General features: G+C 43.0%; 1 protein-coding gene across 1 annotated transcript in view; it reads left to right on the top strand.

The window, feature by feature from the left end:
* Window positions 1-19,125, top strand: part of LOC147009602 (uncharacterized) — a 59,191-nt gene that overhangs the window by 4,586 nt on the left and 35,480 nt on the right. Inside the window, exons 2-3 of the mRNA XM_085862456.1 lie at window positions 9,918-9,974; window positions 16,838-16,981. Of these exons, the coding sequence (XP_085718582.1) occupies window positions 9,918-9,974; window positions 16,838-16,981 (201 nt within the window). The remainder of the gene's footprint in view (window positions 1-9,917; window positions 9,975-16,837; window positions 16,982-19,125) is intronic.

The raw sequence follows: 19,125 nt of genomic DNA, 5'->3' as shown, positions 1-19,125 counted from the left end.
GTGTGGGGGGATGGGGAGAAGCACCATTTTCTCTCGACAGAAAGGGTACACCATGTTAAAGGAATAAAGGGCTCACAACTGCCTCTGCAGTGCGATGATCCTCCAAAAATGGATTTATCACCGCTGAAATTTTAAAATTACTATCTTATTTCCTTCTCTGATTGAATGCCCCGGGCATCCGTCAGTCCCCCCCTCTGCACGCCACTGTATATATATATATATATATATATATATATATATATATATATATATATATATATATATATATATATATATATATATATATATATATATATATACACACACACATACACGTATGTTGGAAATGATATTGCACGTGGAATCCTGAAGGGTGGTGACGTGAATTTTTATGACGTTGCAGCCAATCAAGGAGACTCACCAAAAGGATACATTGCGTATTGGCGACAGGTCGCGCCAGGTGTGTGTGTGTGTGTGTGTGTGTGTGTGTGTGTGTGTGTGTGTGTGTGTGTGTGTGTGTGTGTGTGCGTGTGTGCGTGCGTGCGTGCGTGCGTGCGCGCGTGTCATGATCATGCAGCAAGCTAGTGCTTGTCAAGCCAGCCGTTGCAACACATGAATCACAGCGCAGTGTGAGTGAATTGGTCAACTCCAACTGAACGATACGAACAATACTCTGAAGTACTAACTAGGCAATACTACCATGAACAGGACTGACTAGGCAACTCAAACTCTCACATGAGAGTTTCAACTTGAGCAGATGTTGTTGGATCGCACGTAGCCAAACTGGTCTTGCTGTTGGAAGAGATACAATGATGTTGCACAACATAATTATTGAGAACATGTACTGGTGGTTTGTGGCCCTTCCGTGGCCAAAGAGAAGTGGGGTTCACTGCGGGGTATATGGGTGTGTAACGTGGCATTGTGCCCTGCTGTCGAGAACTGTGCATTTAATTTACCTTGAGCAGTGTCTCTGTCATGGTCTTTAACTGGAAGTGACTGGCCTCTGCTGCTCTGCAAATGTCCACTGCTTTGGTGAGGTCAAGATCTCTTTTTGGTGGAAATCCGACATGGCGAAAACTACATGATCCCGGACCATGCTATCCATTTCCGCAAAACTCCATGATTTGCCATTCCTCCTCAACTCGGCTTGGAGGCAAGATGATAAAACTGTCAAGACGGCGGTGGATTTGTCGAGAGGATAAGAAAGTTTTGAATCCAAGAGAATGAGACCTTGGTATCTCTTGACACGGTTCGTATGGGTCCTTAAAACCCATAGGGGACATTTTCACAAAAGTGGGTCAGATAACGGTAAAGACTGTCCAAGAATTTTTATCAAGAATATATTGTCCAGTCAGTGCAGACGCCTTATGGTGATCCTGCGTTGCTGACATCATTTGAACATTTTTCTAGTCCTTATAAGGGGTTCAAGCACTATTTCGAGAATATCAAAGAAAGTTGATTTTTGAGTTTGTTCTTTACCGTTACCTGACCCGCTTTTGTGAAAATGTCCCATAAAAGTCCAACATTTCTGAGTTGTACAATTTAAGTACTTAAATGTCCTTAAATTTCAGGAAAATGTTCAAAAGTCAATAAAAATCAGATTTTCCTGTTATTTGGTGAACGGTGTTTCATTTTCCTCGCACTAGTATTCTAAACAAGGACAAATGTGTCCACGAGCAGCGTCCTAAAGGTTTTGTCGGCTAAAAAAAAAAAAAAAAAAAATTTTTTTAAAACAACAACAACTTCCGATATTTCGTCACGTGCCTTGATTAAGCCAATAGCGAAACGCGTCATAATGTATTTACGATATATCATGTATTTACGAAATTACAATACGATAAATGGAATAATCTTTAAATAGTAACGTGACCTATTCGTGAATAGTAACGTGAAAAAAAAACTGTTCACTGGTTAAGCGGCATGGTGGCATTTCATTCCTGACCGCCCTCATGCCAGAGCACGTGGCTTTGTTTTTGCGCAGCTGCCGAAGTGGTCACGTGTCTGCATTCGGGTCATCTCGGCAAACTTCGGCCGCCATTGTGATCGCCGTCATCACGATAAAAGAGCTGAACAATACGCCTATTAAAATCCATTATCATCGGCATTTATATAATTTGTTGACCCAAATTTATATGCACAATACATCAAAGGATACCTGGACAATGCTATTTCCAAGCTACCTGGCTTGATAAACCGGAATTCAAAGGATGGTTGGAGAAAGATCCCGGATGTCGATCTTCTGCTCGTTGTCGTGTGTGCCGCAAATCTTTCTCTGTGAAAAGCTTGGGAGTTTCTGCCCTCACCGTCCATGATAAAGGACAAAAACATCTACAAGGTGAATGAAACTGTGTTTGCCTATTCTGATATATGATCAACGATCTTTTGGGCATTGAGTGATTGACCAAATTGTCTCGCAGTATGCATGGTATCTGGTATGTATTTGATTACAATGTAAATACATACCTGGTACTTTTCTATTTTTCAGCTACGAGGTCTGTAGTTTCAACTTTGGGTGGAATGGGAGATTATTTTAATACGGGAGCTGCGACAACGTCAGATGCAAATCCAGCACGTACTGCCCCTGCCCCTCAGGCTGCTGCTCATCCTGTTCGAGTGCCAGCTTCTTCTAGACCTGGACATGGTGGAACACAGACTCTAATAGCAGAAGTGTTGTGGGCAATGAAATGTGTCGAGTCGCATTATTCCTTTCGTTCGTGTGAGGGAACTTCTGATTTATTTAAAAGGATGTTTCAAGGGCATCCTGTTGCCGAAACATTTGCCTGCAGTGAAACAAAATGTAGATATCTCTGCCAATTCAGGCTTGCTCCTCACTTCTCTTCTCTTCTGAAGAGTCGCATAAATAAAGACGGTGAATATGTTTTGCTGTTCGATGAAAGCATGAACACAAAGACTAAAAATAAACAATTAGACATTCATGTCAGACTTTGGCACCATGACCAAGTCCACACTAGATACCTAACATCACAATTCATTGGTCATGCTGCTGCAACTGATTTATTGGAACACTTCAATGCATCAACTTCTAATCTACGTCGAAGTGGTTTGTTGCAGGTATCGATGGATGGTCCTTCAGTGAATTGGTCTTTTTATGACAAATTTGGGAAAGAAATTAAGGATGAGTGTGATATGGGCCTGATGAATATTGGGAGCTGTGGCCTCCATGTCATTCATGGGGCGTTCCAGACCGGTGCTTGTGAGACTAGTTGGGATCTTGGTGATATTCTCTCCAGTCCATACAACCTGTTTAAAGATACCTCTGCCAGGCGCGATAATTTTACTGATGTAACTGGGTGTAAAGACTTCCCATTGAAATTTTGTAAGCACAGGTGGGTTGACAATGGTCCTGTCTGCAGCAGAGTTATTCTATTGTGGCCTCACCGGAAGTTATTTGTTGAGGCATGTGAAAGCCAGAAGAAGCTGAAACCAACCAGCAACTCTTACAAAACTCTGCATGGTGCAATGAATGATAAGCTATCTGTTGCAAAACTGTCTTTTTTCAGGTCAGTAGCCAGTGCAGTTGAACCATTTTTAGCCTTGTACCAAGCAGACAAGCCAATGGGTCCCTTTCTTGTTCATGATATTGAGAGACTTGTCAGAAATTTGTTCGAGAGGTGTGTTAAGCCAGTTATATTACAAAATGCTTCTACTGCATATGACTTGTTAAAGCTGGATCTTGAAAAGGAAAGGGTAGAAAACAAAAAGATTGAAGTTGGTTTCAAGGCTGAAAGTGAATTGAAGTCCCTCCTGAGAACCAAGGCCATCAGTGAACGCCAGGTGTTTCAGTTCAAAGAAGAATGTAGGCTATTTGTGGTGAAATGTGTCAACAAACTCTTAAAAGGTCTCCTCTTAAGTATAGTTTAGCCAGAAATATGGCTTCTCTGGATCCCAGGTTGATGGTGACTGATCAAGAACACTCAAAGTCCAAATTCAAATGCCTGTTGGAAAATTTGGTGACTGAACAGAGTTGATGGTGATAATGTATATATGTTGGTTGCGAGTTACAAATAATTACTGCAGGATGTAGTAGGGTGTGAACTGAAGTCGAGGTTAAAGGACTTCAAGGTTGAAGATGACATGGTAGATGTGTTACTCTATGAGAGTGTGGGTAAAAACAAGAAGTTTGAGAAGTTGTGGGGGGTAGTTTGTAAAGTGTTGCTAGTTTCCCATGGTCAGGCATCTGTTGAGAGGGGTTTTTTCCCTCAACAGACAGAGAAGGACAACCTGGGTGAAGGCATGCTTGTGGCACTGAGGCAGATCATTGATTATTTTGCACTGGTAGGTGGAATGCTCAAAGTTGAAATCACAAAGGAACTGCTATCCTCAGCCTCCAGTTCTCAACATAAATACCATCAATATCTTGAAGAAGAGAAAAGAAAGAAAGGGCAAGAAGCCATCCAAAGAAAACGAAAAATGGTTGAAGATGAAGTGGATGGTTTGAAAAAGAGAAAGAAGGTGTTGGAAACTGACATAGAAGGTCTGACCACATTGTCAGAAAAATATGCAAATGAGGCTGAGGAAAAAGGTGGAAAAACTAGCCACAGTCTTCTGGTAAAATCAAATGCTCTCAGGCACTCTGCCAAGCAAAAACGGGGGGAACTCGAAGTTCTAGAAAGAGAAATTGAGGAGAAGGCTAAATCCTTGCCTGCTATGTCCTAATTGGATATTACAATGACATGGAGCTTACAAAATGTACTGTTCTGTAGTGTAGAAGCAGTCAGGAGCTGCTGCAACTTTGCAGGTGGCAGCACCTACAATAACATTTTAACATAACAACACATTAACATTGAAAGTGCTGCCATGTGGAAACTTGTGACTGCTCCTGGCTGATTCTACAGTAACTGTGAAGTGAATTTGCCAATTGGTTGTGTGGCGCGTTGTGCCTTGTTGACTGAATAAGCTCCTGCTGTGTTCTGTATGTTCATTATTAAAATAGATTTTTTGTAAACTTACTATCTTTGTTAATTTCTTGGTGACACCTCAATTTACCCCCTGGAATTTGTAGGATGTGGTCCTTAAAAAGGGGTTATTTTAGCCCTTAAAAGTCCTTAAAAAGTCCTTAAAAAAGACATCTCAAAATAAGTGGGAACCCTGCTTGATGTGGTTTCGCTCTTCACCAATACCCCAGTTGATCTGGCGGTGAGTGTCACATTTGAAACGTTCCATCGACTGGTAAATGACTTGTCAGAATGGCCAACTAACACTTGAGGATGTTGCCAGCCTGTTGAAGGGGTGTCGAAATAGCACTACCTTCATCTACGACGGTCCACACTATCAACCAATGTTTGAAACGACTGTGGGTTCACCGGTCTCTGCCATTGTGGCGAACTTGGTGATGGAGGAACTTGAGCAAACTATATTCCAGTCTCGTGAGAATTGGCTCCCGTGAGACTGGAACACGTACGTGGATGACACTTTCACCATTGTGCAGATAAACATGGTACACCGCCGCCGTGGACAACTTGGCCGAGTATTTTCTTGAATTAACTTCACAATTGAATTTTTTTTTTTTGGAAAGAGGCAAATTGGCCTTTATAGATGCGGAGGTTTACTCGACGACAAAGCCTGATGACTACCTCAAGACGGTTTACAGGAAACTAACCCACACCAACAGGTTACTGGATTTTTAACTCCTGCAACCCAATCACCCACAACCACAGTACAGCACAGATCATGGTAAGTTGGGCACGGACTATTTCAGATTCCAAAGCTGATACAATTAAAGAAATTAGATTAGTTAGAGGAGAAGCCTGGTGTTGGCGCAGTGGTTAGGGCAGCGGCTTGGGATCCAAGAGGCCCTGAGTTCAAGCCCCGTTGAGCCGCTGAATTAATACACCAGGGGGTTGACTCAGCCTGTCATCCTTCCGAGGTCGGCGAAATGAGTACCAGTATACTGGGCCGGTGTATACCCCGGTTAAAATAGGTGTACCATATCCCTGTGTCGTAAGAGGCGACCAGGGTTGCGTCAGGAAGGGCATCCGGCGTAAAACATGTGCCAAATCACTATGCGGATCATACGGATGATCCGCTGTGGCGACCCCCAACGGGAGCAGCCGAAAGAAGAAGAAGAAGAAGAAGAAGAGATTAGTTAGAGGAGACCTGCTCAAACATAGGTAAAGCAAAGGGATACTTCCTACCTTGAAGGAATCAAGACGGGCAGAACAGAAGGAGCCAAATATGCTTGGACACTGTGGACTGCCTTACTACCTGGGCCTTTCTGTAAGGATTGGCAAGATGGTATTCAGCACATGCATTAGTGTAGCCTACAAGCCTCGACACACTATCCGTAATGTACTTTCAAAACGAAAGGACTGGGTATCAATTGGTGACAAATCAGGAGTAGTTTACCATTCGTCATGCAGAGACTGTGACTAATTCCACATCATTGGATCTGGAAAGAATTTGAAACAAAGGCTAGATGAACATGATAGAGCAGTTAGGCTTGGGAAGGTGTGACAGTCAGCCATAATGACAGTCATCTCCTTTCCAAGCGTAACTGCTCTCTCATGTCCTTGCCTGCAATTTGGCCACAAATTTGACTTGGTTGGGAACCGTGTCCGAGACATGATGTCCAACAAACGACAAAGATTGATACTGAAAGCATGGCACGTCAAGAGCCGAGAGGGTGGTCTAACTCGGGAGACTGTGGAACATACCCACACAATGCACACCTCTGATACAAATGCAAAAACTGGATGGTGCAAGCAACTGGACAAGGTGAGACAAAAAACAATGCTCAGTCCCCAACAACACAGCCACACCTGCACAACACACAACACCCAACAAAACTTCACCAATCATGCAACTCGCACATCATCATGTCCAACTCAGATGAGAACCCAGCCATGTTCGTTCCACGGAAAGGCCAAAACAAGAACGAGTGTGCGTACACACCCACACACACCATTGATGATACGATTTGTTGACATTTATTGCTTCAGGTTTGGCAAAATGAAAACACTTCTCAATTGACGCACCTGCATGTAACCAGAAATGAACGGTTGCCTTGGGATTAAAAGCTGACACTTACCAGGATTTGGGGAAAATTGGCCTGATAAGCTCGCTGGCAAGTGGGTGAAACCTCACCTGAGATGGCGTCTGCTCTTACTTGTTTATTACTAAAATGTACAGGGTATATTTTGTTACCTTGTGGTTGGATGTATGTTTTCCTCTTAATAATGTATAATCCCCCCGCCCCCCACCCCCAATCTTCTGCCATTCCCTCTCTCTGTCTCTGTCTCCCTCTCTATGTGGCTTCCTTTGTTCCCTCACGTGGGGATGCTGGGGGGGAGGGGGGGCATAAATTATCTGTGTAAATGTGTATCGTGTAGAACCACATAGTGGTGGCAGAGGGTATTGCAATTTCCTTCTTTATCTGGGAAATGCTGAAGTTAAAGCACTCATCGCATGGGTAAATTTGTTCCCCTTCCTCCTCCTGCCCCCCCCCCCCAGCAGAAAAAAAACCCTGAAAACGGAGAGGCCTTTCAAAGCCTGTAATTGTGTGTGAAATATTTCTAGTGGGAAGGGTTATCAGGATGAATGGAAGGTAACAGGGGTGGGGGAAGCAGGACAGGGAGAGGGGGTGAGGTATTGATGCACGGGTACATTTGTCTTCCTTTTCCTTCTACTTTTCTTTCTCACCCAAAACTTTTGGCAAATACCATGACTAATTGGTCTAATATCTAATTGTTCCGTCAGTGAAGTGACGGGTAGGTTCTGCTGGTCTATACTACGAGGTGTGCGTGCGTGCGTGCGTGTGTGCGTGTTTTTTCACCTCCATAACTCCAAGACTATAAAACCTAGTAGCCTGAAACTTTGCATGCACACCAAGAAAGCTTCAAGGAAGTGCAAGAGTGAAAATTGGGTGTGTGGGTTAATTAAAACACCCCTTTTAAAGATAATTAATGGCCTTATTTAATTATATCGGTTATCAGGCACATCCTCGGCCACCTCGCTCTCTGGAATTTTGAGGTTATTACCTTCACAAACTTTGTTGCGAAGGTTATGTTTTGATCGCTGTGTATTTATTTATTTGTGAAGATGTTTGTTTGTTTGTTATTCGCAGAACTCCAAAAGTATTGAACTGAATCGCAGCAAATTTGGTGGGATGATTGGTTATTATCCGAGGACCATTTGATTAGATTTTGGGAGCGATCGGGTCAAAGGTCAAGGTCATGAAAAGGTCAAAATCGTCTTTTTACCATAGCGTGGTCAATTTGTATCCAATTTGCATGCAACTAATGCCGAAATGTTCAGAATTCAATGCCCCATCTTGTGATATGTGACATGTGACATGACACAATGACGTAATAACCCTTATTAGTGGTTGGGAGTCAAAGGTCAGGGGGGGTCACGACATTGCAAAATGTGCGGTTTTCGTCATAACACGGTCAATTCTTATCCGATTTGCATGAAACCAACACCAAAATGTTGACTGTTCTGTTCCCCACACTCTAATACCAATTACAAAATTAAGAGTACAGAGGTCAAGGTCGAGGTCATGAAAAGGTCAAAATCGTCATTTTGCCATAGTGCGGTCGATTTTTATCCAATTTGCATGCAACCAATGCCAAAATGTTGTGAATTCAATGCCCAATCTTGTGATATACGATATGACACAGGAAATTTAATGTTTTTAAGCTATCATAACACATATGAGATGGCAGATGTGGTATGGGATTAAATACCCTCACATTCAACGGTTTCTGGGGGGGGGGGCAAAATGTAGTGTTGGCGAAGGTATGCGCTCTACTGAGTGCCCGTTCTAGTTTTATATAAATCGGGTGTTGTTTCTCTTTGTGAGTTTCAAAGTAAAATATATTTGATAACACCCGATTTCCAAACCGTTTGCCGTATTAACGTTTTCAAAATTACAGAGCCAATTTTTTTTTCCCCACCCGACACACGATTGGCAGCTGTTTATAAAGATTAATATTTATGCACATCTTGAAATGTCTATAACGAAATGTTGTTTTTATAATTTGTTCACTGGAATTCCCCCAAAACAAAGGTTGAAGCAACTCAAGGTTTTTGGGTTGTATACAGTCTGTACTGTAGTCGGTAATCGCATTGACTCCAATCAGACAATTACTGAAAAGTTGCTGATATTGGCATGTGCGTGTGCATGTGCGTGTGCGCTTTTTTTTTTTTCATCATCACCAGGGTGAGAGAATGTATTTATATTTGAGAGAGAAGTGAATAGAGGGCCAAGCTGGGATGACGAGCAATGGTTGCCAGAACAGAACATAGGGACAGACAACGTATCCTGTATGACCCAAATAGAGAACACAATAGCAAGTGTGCAAATCATGTATTTATGGAGGTGTGCATACTTTATCATGCATTTCATTCAAACTGGAACCGGAAGCCAATTTCACAGCAAAGCTGGAGCATCCTGATTGAATCTGGAGACCTCTCTTGAGCAAACCTGTTGAAAGCACTTGTACTTGATTTGACCAATCAGCCCACAACCAATGATTAAACATCCATTAATCATATGACTTGTCTGTTCCTCTTTCCTGATTTTCATTGTTACCTCTGCCACGGAAGGTGAAGCGTATGTTTTCTCCCCTTTCTGTCTGTCTGTCAGTCTCTGTGTGCAGGATATCTCATAAAAGTTGTGGACAGATCCGGATGAAATTTTGTGGACGGTTGGGTGTGTGACAAGGACGAACTGATTAGATTTTGGTGAAGATCCGGATCCGACTTCGAGAATTTTTTAAGTGATTCTTCACCATTGAGAGATAGGGCCAAAAACGATATACAGCATCTGCTAGTGCTCTGCTAGTTTTAATAATGATTTGATTTCTTACTTTGTTCTCATTAATGAATTGCGTGAATGTGGATGTTGACTCTGATATCTTTTGATTTTGGAATTCAGAAACATTACTTCACATTTTTCTTTGTATTTCTCTCTCTAGATTATATTGTACGAGTGAAGGTGGAGTCTGACTTGGTGGATGATTTGTCCTCACAAGGTAAAGGTTTGAACAACAATCTGATTTTAAATGTTACACATAGTGATTGTATAATGTTTGGAACGTTATTCGACGGTGTGCTTACTTGTCCTTTTCCATTCGTTCCTCGATTCTTCTTTACAAACTCCAGATACTTCCTCCCTAACTCATTTTCTATGTTCTGCTCACATTCCTCCTAATTCCTCTCTTATCCTCGATTAATAAATTCAATGTAAAATGAGCATGAATTGCATTTTTTTAAAGCAAGAAAAATATTCCTTTCCCTTCACCTTGCACATTAGTTATTTATTCCTACTTTAATTCCTTGTGTGTTTCTCTGTGTAATTATGTCCTTTGTGTGCTTCTCTGTTGTTGAGTGTTTTTGTTTTTTTTTGTATACAAGTCCAGGCTCGTGGAAGAGCTAGGATTAGTAGATTGAACGGATCAGGACAAGAGGAACAGTTGAGAGAGGGGGGAAACACTAACAGCAGAGTTGAAGGCCAATATAGAGGAAGGCTTGGACAAACAATGAGTATGGGGGGGGGGAGGCAGGAAGAGGATGCATGGGGTGGACAAGATGGATACAGAAGGAAATGCTCAGGAGGGAAGACTGGAAAAATGGAAGGAGGGGGGGATTGTGGTGGCGTTGGAGGTGGCTAATGAGGGCAGAGAAGATTATGGTTTTGAATTGGGGATTATCTGAGATGGTGGTGAACAGCTATCTTGAAAACCTGGAGGCAATAATGAGATTCCAGAGAATGAGGAACTAAAACTTCTCCAACTATGACATCATAGGTCACATGGTTTGGCAACCATATTGGATTTACCCTCAAACCTTTAAAAATCATCTTCTCCAGAACGGCTTGATATATCGGGGGGGGGGGGGGGAACTTCTCATGAATACCCAATCCTCAGGAATACCAGGGTGTTCAAAAATAATTAATAGGTCACATCTTCTGGCAGCCATATTGGTTTGAACAAAGATCTTTAAAAAAATCTTTCTTTTGAACCGCTTCATCCGTCGATCTGAAACATCACAATTGTGATCTAGTAATCGTGGGGAATATATGTTTAAAATTTCAACCTGATCAGACGCATGGTCTGGCAGCCAAAATTATTTAATATTTTGAATCTGGGTTCAGGGATTTAAATCGAACTTGTTACAAGTATGTTTAATGATGTAATAATGTGGGCGGAGGCATATCTGGTGACATCGTGACGTCGAAGAGTGCCCTTTTAGGTTTTTTTTAATGCGGTGATGTTGGAAGATGACCTCGGGTATATGATAGGGTGAAAAGGGTAGAGAGAGAATGTGAAAGAGCAGCAGAGAGGGATTTTAGGACATGTGAGCTGATGCAATCCGGTCCATTTGTAGAGTCAGAGTCGAAGGTTGAAAGAACATTCTCCACATTCTCAAGTGCAAAAGACACAGAGTCCAGAAGCAGTTGTGTACAACAGGGAAGGATGGGTACCGAGAGAGGTGTTGGGGACACACGGAGGAGCTCCTAGTGAGCCGACGGCCATCCATATCTAATGCTCACTTGTGTCCGTGGACGTCTTCCTGTAGTTGGATTACCTATTTATTGGAAGTTGGTGGCATGATTTGCAATTTGGCCACTGTAAAACACTTCATTCCATAACATACAGTGGGGAGAACAAGTATTTGATACACTGCCGATTTAGCAGGTTTTCCCACTTACAAAGCACGTAGAGGTCTGTAATTTTTATCATAGGTACACTTCAACTGTGAAAGACGGAATGTAAAACAAAAATCCTGAAAATCGCATTGTATGATTTTTAAATAATTAATTTGCATTTTATTGCATGAAATAAGTATTTGATCACCTTCCGATCAGTAAGAATTCCGGCTCTCACAGACCTGTTAGTTTTGTCTTGAAGAAGCCCTCCCATTCTCCACTCATTACCTGTATTAACTGCACCTGTTTGAACTCGTTATCTGCATAAAAGACAGCTGTCCACATCAATCAATCAGACTCCAACCTCTCCACAATGGGCAAGACCAGAGAGCTGTCTAAGGACACCAGGGACAAAATTGTAGACTTGCACAAGGCTGGGATGGGCTACGGGACAATAGGCAAGCAGCTTGGTGAGAAGGCAACAACTGTTGGCGCAATTATTAGAAAATGGAAGACTTCAAGATAACAGTCAATCTCCCTCAGTCTGGGGCTCCATGCAAGATCTCACCTCGTGGAGCCTCAATGATCATGAGAAAGGTGAGGGATCAGCCCAGAACTACACGGCAGGACCTGGTCAATGACCTGAAGAGAGCTGGGACCACAGTATCAAAGAAAACCATAAGTAACACACTACGCCGTCATGGATTAAATCCTGCAGCGCACGCAAGGTCCCTCTGCTCAAGCCAGCGCATGTCCAGGCCCGTCTGAAATTTGCCAATGACCATCTGGATGATCCAGAGGAGGAATGGGAGAAGGTCATGTGGTCTGATGAGACCAAAATAGAGCTTTTTGGTTTAAACTCCACTCGCTGTGTTTGGAGGAAGAAGAAGGATGAGTACAACCCCAAGAACACCATCCCAACCATGAAGCATGGAGGTGGAAACATCATTCTTTGGGGATGCTTTTCTGCAAAGGGGACAGGACGACTGCACCGTATTGAGGGGAGGATGGATGGGGCCATGTATCACGAGATCTTGGCCAACAACCTCCTTCCCTCAACAAGAGCATTGAAGATGGGGCGTGGCTGGGTCTTCCAGCATGACAACGACTCAAAACACACAGCCAGGGCAACTAAGGAGTGGCTCCGTAAGAAGCATCTCAAGGTCCTGGAGTGGCCCAGCCAGTCTCCAGACCTAAACCCAATAGAAAATCTTTGGAGGGAGCTGAAAGTCTGTGTTGCCCAGCGACAGCCCTGGAACCTGAAGGATCTGGAGAAGATCTATATGGAGGAGTGGGCCAAGCCTGCTGCATTCTGTGCAAACCTGGTTAAGAACTACAGGAAATGTCTGATCTCTGTAATTGCAAACAAAGGTTTCTGTACCAAATATTAAGTTCTGTTTTTCTGATTTATCAAATACTTATTTCATGCAATAAAATGCAAATTAATTATTTAAAAATCATACAATGTGATTTTCAGGATTTTTGTTTTAGATTCTGTCTTTCACAGTTGAAGTGTACCGATGATAAAAAATTACGGACCTCTACATGCTTTGTAAGTGGGAAAACCTGCAAAATCGGCAGTGTATCAAATACTTGTTCTCCCCACTGTACATGAAAAACACAAATCAAACGAAGAAAAACCCCTCTCCATGGGAGTACCTCCTGTGCAGCTGCCCTATGCAGGGCAGCTCACAGGATGACGAGACTGGGGCAAAGTCTTCAGGACCCCCATTCTTTGATGATAGGAGGAAAACCACGGGGCAGCCCTGCTGGGTAGGGTTGTGGTGTGTGTCTGTGTGGTGCTGTGGTGTCGTACACTAGACAGCAGTTTCCTCAGGTTAACCTGAGGCACTCCCTTCCTGTGGATGCCGAGAATGTTCTCACTCCAAGAGAGGATGATCACATTTCTCTGCTGTCATCTGAGCTCCAGCATTTGAACATTAGTGTTGCAATACTTTCTGAGGTTTGGAGACCGCATAGTGGTGAGATCATGGTGGAGAATAGGAGCAGGAGCTATTTATGGGGAAGTTTGTCATCACAAAGTTCAGAAGGGGGGGGGGGATATTTGCCATTGGGAGAAATTCGGGTGGGATAGTTCACAGATTGAGTCAGTCTTATGGAGTCACAGAAGTCCTTTTCTGATGTTCCATGACCAGTGTGAGGTACCAACACCCACCCAATTTGCATAGTGACAGTTGAAATCACAACAAATAAGGAAAAGAGAGATAGAGATAGAGATAGAGAGAGAGAGAGAGAGAGAGAGAGAGATAGAGAGAGAGAGAGAGAGAGAGAGAGAGAGAGAGAGAGAGAGAGAGAGAGAGAGAGAGAGAGAGAGAGAGAGAGAGAGAGAGAGAGAGAGAGAGAGAGAGAGAGAGAGAGAGAGAGAGAGAGAGAGAGAGAGAGAGAGAGAGAGAGAGAGAGAGAGAGAGAGAGAGAGAGAGAGAGAGAGAGAGAGAGAGAGAGAGAGAGAGAGAGAGAGAGAGAGAGAGAGAGAGAGAGAGAGAGAGAGAGAGAGAGAGAGAGAGAGAGAGAGAGAGAGAGAGAGAGAGAGAGAGAGAGAGAGAGAGAGAGAGAGAGAGAGCAGAGGATAGAGAGAGAGAGAGAGAGAGAGAGAGAGAGAGAGAGAGAGAGAGAGAGAGAGAGAGCAGAGAATAGAGAGATAGATAGATAGATAGATAGATAGATAGATAGATAGATAGATAGATAGATAGATAGATAGATAGATAGATAGATAGATAGATAGATAGATAGATAGATAGATAGATAGATATATATATATATATATATATATATATATATATATATATATATATATATATATATATATATATATATATATATATATATATAGAGATAGAGATAGAGATAGATAGATAGATTAAAAGTTGGCCCACATTGTCTAAGAGAGATGTAGATGGAGGAGATATTGTTTGGAAGCCAGTACAACACAGATAAACAAGAGGTGGGAGAGGAGGAGAAGTAACAATCAAAGGTACTCTTGGGGTTGGGTGGTGTAAGATCAGTAATTGGACATTGATAAATTGAGTTGTTGATGGAAAGTGCAACTCTGCAGCCAGGGTGGGGTTCAGGCCTGTCAAATTGGAGGAGACAATAGCCAAGGAGGGACTCTAAGGAGTCAGTGGGTGTCTTGTGGGAAGGAGGATTCTGTGAAACAGATGGTGTCCTGTCTGTCAGCAGCGGCCTGGATTGGAAGATCTGGCAGGGTAGATCAGAGCCCTTGGATGTTTGAGGTTCACACAGTGAGTGGGGATGTGGAGAAGATGTTGGGAGGGTGGAGGATGGGAGGGTGAGGGACGGAGTTGGGTGGGAGGCTGGGAAGGGTGTGTGATGAGGAGGGGGAAGCCGAGAGGGGAGGAGCTGAGGCGGCGGGATAAGGAGGAGAGAAGTGGTGGGAGGTGAGAGGGGATGGGATGGGGGTGGGGGTGGAAGCTGGGAGAGGGTGGGTGACCAGACATAGAAAGGAGGGGCATGAAGTGGAGGGATGCTGATGAGGGGGACACATGGCAGGGTTGGGGAAGGATGGAGGCTTGTATGAGGTATGGGGTGAATGGGGGGAGGGGGGAGGGTGGGAGTGTAGAACTGAAACAGAGTGGTTTGATGCTGTAAAATAAAGTGAGGGGAGTTTGATTGTTGTGTGCAGACAACCTCTGCAACCTGGACATTTCAAAATTCCCACATTTAATGTTTTGAGAGTTTGCCACTGTGTCCATCTTTTCTAACCCCTGCATCTTCCCTTGCACATCATTCTTACTTGCATTCCTTGTTTGTCCATCTCCATCTACTTTATCTTTTGGCCCTGTGTTGGCATTTCCTCTCTTTCTGCTGTTCCTTTTGTTCTGTTGTGTCTTGGTCCATTATGTGTTCTAGCTCTTCCACGAGCCTTGAATCAATGCAAAAAAAAAAACCTGAAAAAGCAAAGTCCGTTCTATCATTAACTCCACAACTGAAGGTGGACAGAGGTTATGTTTTCACCCGTCTGTTTGTCTGTCTGTGAGCAGGATATCTCAATACATAATGGATGGAATAAGACGAAATATGGTGGACATGTTTGTTGTGCGACAAGGATGAAATGTTTCAATTTTGGTGAAGATCTACATCCGGATACATTATTTTTAAGTGATTTTTTTTGCCATTGATAGATAGTGCCAAAAACGATACATCACATGATGTCTCAAAAAGTTGTGGATGGATTATGACAAAACATGGTGGATGAGTTGGGTAGGTGACACAACAAGCTCAGAAGATATTGATTACGGTCTGGATGCAGATTTCGGCCTATCGGTGGAATACAATAATACGTAAAATTTTCAGCCTTGTGGAGTTATGAGCTTTACCGACTTCTGAGTGCCGATGTTATTGCTTCTGATGTCGTCTTTCTTATAAAAATTTTTTTTTTAAGATCGAAGACTTGTGGAGGAGCTGCAAGATAAATTGCAGAGAAACACAAGAGAGAACATCAGACTTGGTTTCAGTCAAACACAGCTGCTAAGCTTGGGGGGAGTGATAACTTCCCGGGGCATGCTAGGTACCAGTAACATCATCTTCATGACGTCGCTTTTCTCTTGGTATCAGTGGGCATTTGAGGAGACATTTCCTCCTCCCCATGGATGCTAGCTTGTGGGGTTTATCCATGCTCTATCCTTTGAATTTTAAGTGTCAAGTGAAGACAGCAGGATGTACCATTTCAAAAGTCTTTGGCATGACTCCTTCAGGGTCAGAACTGAATCGCTGACCTCCTTGACTCAGAGCAGACAATCCAACCATTATTCCACTGACTGGTCAACCATCCTGATCTCTGACCATTAGTTTGGGTTCCGTCCCAGTCACTCAACTCTGGAAATACTGCTGATCCTCCCTCGTCAATGGTTGGAGGTCCTCAAACTCAAACAAATGGTGAGGATTGTTTCCCTGGACATACCTTGAGTATTTGACACAGTCTGGTATCCTTTCTGCTTGCCAAGCTCCCCTTCTGTGGCAGACTAGGCTTCCTTCATTCCTACATCTTGGACTTCATCTTGTATGCACCTTTCCTTTCATATTTAATGATGTCCTTATCCTGCATATGTGCACCTCCATCTCATGTGCATCCTGACACATCAATTATTATGGCGCTAACCAAGAAACTGCTTTGGCAGAACTGACGCTCTGTATAGTGCATCGTACGTGTTTGATTGATTGATTCACCAGTTGATTCATATCAGGTAATGATCTGATGTCCCATTGCAGGTGAAGCTCATCCAGTGAAGACAGAAAACTTCCAAAGTAACTTTCTTCAGACTTCCCAAGATGATTTCATGAACGAGCATATAAAACAAGAAGTGTGTGATTCTTATCCCACAGAGTTCAGCAATGCTGTTTCACTGATAAAAGGTAAGCAGGTTCACATGCATAACACACCTCTCATTAATTTTGTTTATTTAGTTTTCTTTACAAAATTCTGCAGATGGTTCCGCAAACAGAAATGTGTCCAAAATTCCTCAGATGGTCAGAATTGCACATAAAATATTGAGGAAAGCCACACACTACTTGCTTGGTGTTGACATGAATGTACTTGTACTCATTTGTTGCTCAGGAAGGGAAAGTAAAATGGGAGTGAGCATGCTGGGGGGAATGTTAAAGGAATAGAGAAAGTGGTGACAGAACAATGGATTGGTGCTTGTTGAGGCAGATCAACCACATTCCATGTGAAGAAAGAATGAATTTTTGGGAGGATTGATCGGAATTTATTTTTTCAAAATTATTGAGTGAGAAGTGGTTAGGTTTTGGGAACAGTGAGATCGAGTATGGATATTGTAACAATGTAACAATACTGGAGAGAGGGGAACATGGGAAGATTGTAACAGAAGGTGCTTGGATCAGGACAGACTAGAGCAGATAATCCATTCATTACACATCATCCTATTATTGTAATTTTAGGGAAAGTACAGTTTGATAAGCAGAATAATAATTATGATTGTAATGGTGTTTTGGAGGGACTTTTTGCATGTAAATTATTAGCTTGTGGATGAATGATTGTGTATTATTATTTTTACATAAATCAGACATTTAACCTGAAATTAAGTACATTGTTAGAAAATATCTGTTCCTGATGTCGTAACTGTTTTTAGTATTGCCAATCTTGATTACCAATATGGGAATTTTATTGTAACTTCAGAACCCTCTTGGGGAACTTTATTTTAAACATAACTCAGCCCCTGCTGCTGCTGTCCTGTCTGTGCCTGTTTGTGGTGAGGATGTTGAGGTCGTAGAGAGATTCACTTACCTTGGCAGTGATATTCATGTCTCTGCTGGCTGCGAGTCAGAGGTCAATAGACATCTGGGTCGGGCCTGGGGAGTCATGGATTCACTGGATAATGGGGGTGTGGCGCTGCCGGTACCTGTGCGGGAGGACGAAAGTCCGAGTCTTCTGGTCCTTGGTACTTCCAGTCTTGCTCTATGGATTTGAGACTTGGACTCTGACCAGGGATCTGAGACGGAGACAATTCCTTTGGTACCAGGTCTCTTCGGAGAATCCTTGGCTATCGCTGGTCGGATTTTGTGTCCAATGAGCGGTTGCTGAGAGAGACTCAAATGAGATTTGTCAGCTGCGGCTGTATGGACATGTGGCTCATTTTCCTGACACTGATCCTGCTCATCAGTTTCTCTCAGCGAGGGAGTCTCAGTGGAGGAGGCCAGTGGGCCGACCACATGCCTAGTGGTTGCAGCAGGTTGATCGGCATCTCAAGGAGATGGGGATGGGCCAGGCATCTGCCTGGGGGATGGCCAGACAGAGGCCCCTGGAGTACCGGCGGAAAGTGGACGTAGCGGCACGCTGCTCTGGCGCATGCTCCATTCCTGACCTGACCTCACACCCTGGCTTGTGACAGTACTTTGATCTATTCATTACCCATCCTTCTATTCTAGTTTATTTTCCCCTGCATTGATAAGTTCTGCTGTTTAATTTACCTTCATTTATCCTTCTTGAAGCTTTGTTCTCATTTTGGAAGAAATATCGGTTTTGTTTCAAAAATCTTTTTTTTTTTTTCCTCTTCGAGATAGAGGGTCCTGGAAGAGCACGGAGGTGAAAAAGGGAAGAACTGACAATCTAGTCACAGTTGGACACAATGAGCATGAGTACGAGCGACAGATAGAGAGGAAGGGTGATGGTGCTGGGTGGTGGGGGGAAGGGGGATAATGGGGGTGAGGGAAGAGTAATAGATATGAAAGGAACACGCAGTGATCTGTGGGCTGGAGTGGTGTGAGTGAGAGTGTTGCATGGAAGAGGGTTTTATAGTTTTATTTCATGTCCTGCAGCGATCTGTCTCAAGGAGTTGTTTTGTACATTTATCATGTGCAAGACAAGAACAAGAGCAGATATAATTGCACTTTTATATGTATTAAAAAGACGTTTGTAGACAATGGACAAACACCGAATGCTTTCTCAAGTTTTCATCTGGGTTCCCCACACCATAATGATAACTTCAGGCTAACCTGTTCGTTTTGCCGTCAGGCTTTCAGATTATATCAACAGCCAA

Source organism: Eptatretus burgeri, chromosome 17 (assembly GCF_056783735.1).
Source record: "Eptatretus burgeri isolate ZD-2024b chromosome 17, Ebu_testis_v1, whole genome shotgun sequence".
NCBI classification, from domain to species: Eukaryota; Metazoa; Chordata; class Myxini; order Myxiniformes; family Myxinidae; genus Eptatretus; species Eptatretus burgeri.
This window is presented reverse-complemented; position numbering and strand designations above follow the sequence as displayed.